This window comes from Euleptes europaea, chromosome 20 (assembly GCF_029931775.1).
Source record: "Euleptes europaea isolate rEulEur1 chromosome 20, rEulEur1.hap1, whole genome shotgun sequence".
Taxonomy (NCBI): Eukaryota; Metazoa; Chordata; class Lepidosauria; order Squamata; family Sphaerodactylidae; genus Euleptes; species Euleptes europaea.
In genome coordinates, this window is record NC_079331.1 from 5,284,057 (window position 1) to 5,291,150 (window position 7,094).

Here is a 7,094-nt window from a genome sequence, read left to right on the forward strand (position 1 = left end):
TGGAGAGGGGTGGGGAGATCTTTCTTTGAGTATATGTTACAAGCACGTTCCTAGGGGTCCCCTGTGAAATGTCAGATGGTGCCTTGCTGTGGACTGCCTCTTTAAGGAACTTTATCACTGGGAAGGGAGGGATGAAACATCGGCTGTGGGAATGTCTGCTGTCATTTGGGGGAAAGAAATCTGGAGTCTGCTGGGGAGGGCTGGGCGGAGATCCAGGGGGATCAGCCAGTAGGCCCTGCAAAGAGTCTCTTGACCCCTCAACGGCAACCCAGGTCCATCGCTCGAGAGCGAAATAGCAGGGAATAAGGAGAATCGCATTTCAAGGCAAGGAGCAGAAAGGGACTTGCGGTTTTGGAAAGGCCTCGGAGGGAAAAGTACCCCCCCTTTTTTTGGCTCACGCAGAGTTGTAGGCTGGACTTCGTTGTTATTAATAACATTTTTGGAATGCGTGAGTCTGTTAGGGCCGGACGTAACGTTTGCACAGTTTTCTGGCTGAAACTCTGAAGAAGAAGGGAAGGAAAGCCTACAAAGAGGTAAAACAAAGGGGGAAGTTTTTCCCCCATTCTGTCTTTAAATGCTGAAGACTTCAGAAAGTAAATATACATTTCATGTTATGCCTCTTTGCTTTTTCTGATTCTTTATGCGCTTTCAGATCCAGATGGAAGCCTTTTTTACTTAAGAGATAATTCACGGTGGGTAGCCGTGTTAGTCTGTCTGCAGTAGTAGAAAAGAGCAAGAGTCCAGTAGCACCTTAAAGACTAACAAAAATATTTTCTGGCAGGGTAGGAGCTTTCGTGAGCCACAGCTCACTTCTTCAGATACAAGCTCATACCGTGCCAGAAAATATTTTTGTTAGTCTTTAAGGTGCTACTGGACTCTTGCTCTTTTCTATTACTTAAGAGAGTTTGCTCTGGACTGTGGGACTTTGGGACAAAGTACATTGGGGGTATTTTGGTGGCTGATGCTTAGAAAAAGCCGGGGGGGGGGGGGAAAGACGGCAGCTGACAGGAAATACGGAAGTTGCTGAGGTCAGCTCTGACCTGCAGGGAAGCCAAACAAGGTTTGCCTACCGATGGACGCAGCAGAGATGACAAACTGGAAATTTGTTGCTTTTTGTGGCATTAAAAACAAAACATAAACCACATCTCTGACTCTCTTGCGAAAAGGTTTGTGGAAAACCCTGAAGTCCAGAGGCAGCTGACTGACAACAAGAAGATAAAGGAGTGAATCAGGATGCATTCCCTTTGAGCCGTAGAGGCAGTCTTGCATGGTAGAAAGCTTCTCTGTACAATTTTTTGGGGAAGCTGCATTGAAAATCTAGCATGTCAAGGGAGAATCTGGCTTTCTCACTGAGAAGCTACATTTCTATGCACAAGGATCCCCTTTTGCAGAGAGAGGAGCATCCACCATGTGAAATCTTTTATGCAGTCTGGAGTAGTACAGGCCGAGATGCTTCCACCTAGTTTACTGTTTGTAAAAGAGCGCCAGTCTAAATGTTACACAGAGTTCTGTGTAACATCCTCCCTGGCTCTGACGAATAGCAGCTGCAGTTAGAGGAGTGCAGAAAGGACAGTGGAAGGGAGGTGGTTACTTAAGCCTTCCCCCAGTGGCCATCTTTCATCTCCAAATAAGGTTGCCAACCTCCAGTTGGGGCCTAGAGATCTCCCAGAATTACAACTGATCTCCAGACTATAGAGGTCTGTTCCTCTGCAGAAATTGGCTGCTTTGGAAGGTGGATTCTATGGCGTTATACCCCACTGAGATCCTTCCACTCTCTAAACCCCACCTTCCCAAGCTCCATTCCCAAATCTTCAGGAATATCCCAACCCACAGCTGTCAATCCTATGTCCCCTCCCAACTACCAGCATGGTGTAGTGGTTAAGAGGGGTGGTTTGGAGCGGTGGACTCTGATCTGGAGAACCGGGTTTGATTCCTCCACTCTTCCACATGAAGCCAGCTGGGTGACCTTGAGCTAGTCACACTCTCTCAGCCCCACCGACCTCACAGGGTGTCTGTTGTGGGGAGGGGAAGGTGATTGTAAGACGGTTTGATTCTTCCTTAAGTGGTAGAGAAAGTCGGCATATAAAAACCAACCCTCCTCCTCCTCCTCCTCCTTCATCATCATCATCATCACCACAGTTTGAACAGAGATTGGTAGAAGGTGAAGCATCAAAAAAAGAGGTAGTCGGATAGGGCTGCCCGTTCCTCACTGGCCACCAGCAGGGGATGAGGGGATGGGTTGCCAGATCCAGGTTGGGAAACCCCTGGAGATTTGGGGATGGAGCCTGAGAAGGACAGGGACCTCAGTGGGGTACAATTTCATAGAGTCCACCCTCCCAAGCAGCCATTTTCTCCAGGGGAACTATAGTCTGGAGAGGAGCTGTAATTCCAGGGGATCCCTGGAGGCTGGCATCCCTAAAGCCCTTGAGCCGGGGCTGGATTCTTGCCAGGAGAAGGACTGTGTGTGTGTGTGAGTGGGTGTGTGGGTTCTGTTTTGTCTCTAAAGGCAACAAGGAAGTTGCAACACAGATGCCAGACATTCCAAAAAAATCAAAATAAATGCAGCTAGAAGTGGGGATAGGATGCTAAGATCGGAGGGGGAGGAGAGAGCTATGCTCACAGCCAGAAAGTTTGCAATTTCCTTTCACTGCCTTCTCTGCCCCCATTCCCTGCTCTCTCTCTCTCTCTAAGGAACGAGTGGGATGAACTGGCTTCTGCTTCCCCCTTAACCCAACAATCTGTAATGCCCCAAGAGACGGACTTCAAAACCAGAGTTTGCCTAGGGTGGTAGCAACCTTCGGGCCAGCCCTGTTTGCATTCAGAACGGTCTCACATTCAATCCTGGGCTCTGGTAGCTGAAGGACCGCAGACCAACTTCCCCTGCCCAGGATTGTGGAGAAACGAGACATTGCTAGATAGACTCAGTGGTCTGATTCTGAGCAAGGCAGCTTCATGGGAGCTTGAGGATAGAAATGATAATACAAGCTCGACCTCAATTCAGACTAGGGTTGCCAGCCTCCAAGTGGCACCTGGAGATCTCCCGCTATTACCGTTGATCTCCAGACTACAGAGATCAGTTCCCCTGGGGAAAATGGCAGCCTTAAAGGTAAAGGTAAAGGTCCCCTGTGCAAGCACCGGGCCATTACTGACCCATGGGGTGACGTCACATCCCAGCGTTTACTAGGCAGACTCTGTTTATGGGGTGGTTTGCCAGTGCCTTCCCCAGTCATCTTCCCATTTATCTCCAGCAAGCCAGATACTCATTTTACCGACCTCGGAAGGAGTCACCCTTGAGCCGGCTACCTGAACCCAACTCCCGTCGAGATCGAACTCAGGTCGTGAGCAGAGCTTTTGAGTGCCGTACTGCAGCTTACCACTCTGCGCCACGGGGCTCCTAAATGGCAGGCTTAGAAGGTGGTACATATAGCACCATACCCCTCTAAGGTCCCTCCCTTCCCCAAACCACACCTTCCCCAGGCTCCACCCCTAAAATCTCCAAGAATTTCCCAACCCAGGAATTTTCCAACTTAGATGTTACCCATCATTTGGTTAACAGGAGAGCTGAATCCTTGAAAGAGATAGAGAAATAAGGATGTGTGGTCTCTCAAACGCCCTTCTAATGGTGTCTTTGAGATCTAGTTGTGAGGATAAAATGGAGGAAAGGAGAATAATGTACGCTTCTCTGAGGGAGGAGCTGTGGGTCAGTGGAAGAGCCTCTGCTTGGCATGCGGAAGGTCCCAGGTTCAACCCCGGCATCTCCAGTTAAAAGGACCAGGTTGTCGGTGATGGGAAAGACCTCTGCCTGAGACCCTGGCTCAGTGGTAGAGCCTCTGCTTGGCATGCAGAAGGTCCCAGGTTCAATCCCCAGCATCTCCAGTTAAAAGGACCAGGCAGTAGGTGATGAGAAAGACCTCTGCCTGAGACCCTGGCTCAGTGGTAGAGCCTCTGCTTGGCATGCAGAAGGTCCCAGGTTCAACCCCGGCATCTCCAGTTAAAAGGAGCAGGCAGTAGGTGATGAGAAAGACCTCTGCCTGAGACCCTGGCTCAGTGGTAGAGCCTCTGCTTGGCACGCAGAAGGTCCCAGGTTCAATCCCCAGCACCTCCAGTTAAAAGGACCAGGCAGTAGGTGATGAGAAAGACCTCTGCCTGAGATTCTGGAGAGCTGCTGCCAGTCAGACAACAGCTACCTTGACAGACTAATGGTCTGACTCAGCATAAGGTGACTTCATGTGCTCATGAACTCCTTGGAGGAAGGGTGGGATAAAAATGTACTCAATAAATAAAGAGCAGTCCTATATCAAGAATATTACAGTGTAAAATTTATGGTCACATGTACAGCAACCAGTTGGGCAGACCTTTTTCTGTTGGTATAAACCTAGTAATAAGTTAAACGGGTAGAAAATGTTCCCGTTACCATGATAGAGAGCAGGTTTCGCAGCTGCAGTAGAAGCAAGACCCAGAATGTGGTTGCCTCCCAATACAAGTTGAAAACATGCAGCCAAGGTGACCTTCCAGAAGACATGGAATAAAGATCCAGACCTGTATTCTAGGCCTGCCAGTGACCAATCCTGGTTAGTCCAGCTCCAAGCATTAGAGTCAGCTCAGTTCTGATGATTTCACCTGCCCTGGGGAATCTGAGATCAGGTTTTCTCTAGGAAGTGGCTGTGGCGTTATGACTTGCTTGTCTAGCGATGAGATATTGTTTCAGTTTTGGAAATGTGATCATCTCTTTTTCCGTAAGACATCACAGCCGCAGAAACACTATCAGAGCAGAATTTATCATTAGCGCTGAATGGCATGTCACCAAGATGATGGGGACGGAGTGGACTTAAGTGTCCTCAAACCCTATGCTATAACCTAGAACTTCAGACGTCTTCACAAGAATACCAGTTACATTATTTTTTCCTTTGGCACCTGGTTACTGAATTCCCAAGTTTAGGTTAACTTTACGCAGGTGACCAGTGAAGGCGTAGGGCCAGGATCATGCCCTTTGCCAGTTTCCAAGGGGGCAGCCCCAGTACCTTCTATGACTCAACTCAGTTCCCCCTTCTCTTCCTCATGTTTTGCCATCCTTTCAAGTGATCAATGCCCTTCGGGTGATCAATTCTGTCCTTTTGGCATAGGGCTGATAGAGACCATGTATACAGGTTAGGTGCCGTCAATTCGATTCTGACAAGCCAAGATGAGATGGACTGAGTCAATCAAGAAAGCCACGGTCCTCAGTTTGCAAGGCCTGAGCAAGGCTGTTAAGGTTAGCATGTTTTGGAGGTCATCCGTTCATAGGGTTGACATAAGTCAGAAACGACTTGATGGCACTCAAAACACACATTGTATTACTGAAAGAGGTCAGTTGACCATTCAATAATTGATTGATTGATGAAGGGTTCATAAGGCAGGAAAGAGGGCGGTACATATACTTTGTGCATGCATATGCATTCTCCCCGAGTGGAATGTCTCAAAGTTGACTGGTGCAACATAATCATTAGCCCTCTCCTTTTCTTTTTGCATTTAAAGGGGGCAAAATAATGGACCTGCTGTTCTGCTTAGCAGTTGCCTTTCTGGTTGCAGAGGCCCCGGCCTGCCCAGAAGTCTGCGTCTGCGTGGCGAGGAAGACCTACAGCCGACACATAGCAGACTGCTCTTACAAAGATCTCCGCGCCGTCCCTGCTGGCCTACCCTCCAACGCGACAACCCTGACGCTGTCCGTCAATCGCATCACCTCCCTCCGGGAAGACTCCTTCGTGGATGTGGCCAATCTGCAGGGCCTTTGGCTGACCTACAATGAGATCAGCACCATCGGGAAGGGAACCTTTGGCTTCCTGGCACAGCTGAAGAATCTGGATCTCAGCCACAACCACATTACAGATTTCCCCTGGTGGGACCTGCAAAACCTCACCGCTCTGGAGTTGCTGAAGTTGAGCAACAACCGGTTGGAGAAGGTTCCCCTGGAGGCCTTCTCCATGTTGAAGGACCTGAGGTCTCTCTGGCTGAATGACAACAGGCTTACCGTCCTCTCCGAGGGAACGTTTGACTCGATGCCTTTGCTGTCCTTGCTGCAGATCAACAACAACCCTTTCAACTGCTCCTGTAAGGTCTGGTGGTTGAAACGGTGGCTTGAGAGTTCTTCAGTTTCCACCCCACAGAAGGACTCTATCACGTGTGCCACTCCTAAGAACTTGAAAGGCCTCACTCTTGGGAGAAACCTGGATCTGGACTGTTCACTTCCATCCGTGCAGCTGAGCTACCATTCCAGCCTGGACAACTCCGTCTTGCATGATGGACTCAGCCTTCTGTTGGACTGTAGCGCTGTGGGTAAGCCGCAGCCAGAGATCAGATGGAAAATTCAAGCATCTGGCCAAACTGTAGTGATTAACGGGCCAAACGCAGAAGAGGAAGGGGACAACCTGCTTGCAGGTGCAAGATTCGAGGAGAGCCCAGGGCGTTTTCTGGTCTTCAAGAACGGCTCCATGGCCATCTCTAAGTTCAGCAAGACCGATGAAGGCATCTACACCTGCCAGGCTGTTAACGATGTTGGGTCTCGGGAGGTCTCGGTCAACGTGGCTTTGAGCAGCTCGGAAAACCCTGCGGACGATCTCCTCCAGAACAACATCCAAGCCAGCAAGCCCCGAGCCAAGTCTTGCGATAAGGATGAGTTTCCCAAGTCTGAAGAAAAGATCGTGGTCATCTACCTTACGCCGACGGTGTCAAAGACCACCACCATCCGAGGAATCCTTTGGGAGCCCTGGCCATGGGGCAGCATGTTTACGGTTTTCTTGCTTGCTTTGTATACCTAAAGCTCCTGTTATCCCACAATCAAGTGTAGAAACATAGTCCTTGACTATGGAGGTAGAAAACTGAGAAAACTTCCTTTCGAATTGCACTGATCAGATCAGGGTTTTTCATCAGTTACGCTAGCCAGCTATGACGACTGTAGTAAAAGGTAAAGGTCCCCTGTGTAAGCACCGGGTCATTCCTGACCCATGGGGTGATGTCACATCCCAACGTTTACTAGGCAGACTTTGTTTGTGGGGTGGTTTGCCAGTGCCTTCCCCAGTCATCTTCCCTTTACCCCCAGCAAGCCGGGGACTCATTTG

At 49.4% G+C, this 7,094-nt stretch overlaps 1 protein-coding gene across 1 annotated transcript; it reads left to right on the forward strand.

Annotated features, from left to right (window-relative positions):
- The first annotated feature begins 484 nt into the window (after window positions 1–484).
- LOC130492148 (immunoglobulin superfamily containing leucine-rich repeat protein-like) lies at window positions 485–6,795 on the forward strand. Its single transcript, XM_056865939.1, has 2 exons — window positions 485–533; window positions 5,515–6,795. Exon 2 carries the CDS (start codon window positions 5,526–5,528, stop codon window positions 6,792–6,794), a length of 1,269 nt encoding a protein of 422 aa, XP_056721917.1. The 5' UTR covers window positions 485–533; window positions 5,515–5,525; the 3' UTR covers window position 6,795.
- The last annotated feature ends 299 nt before the right edge of the window (window positions 6,796–7,094 follow it).

What these genes read in the sequence shown, in the direction of transcription:
- LOC130492148 (XM_056865939.1), top strand. Translation starts at nt 5,526, where the DNA reads ATGGACCTGCTGTTCTGCTTAGCAGTTGCCTTTCTGGTTGCAGAGGCC.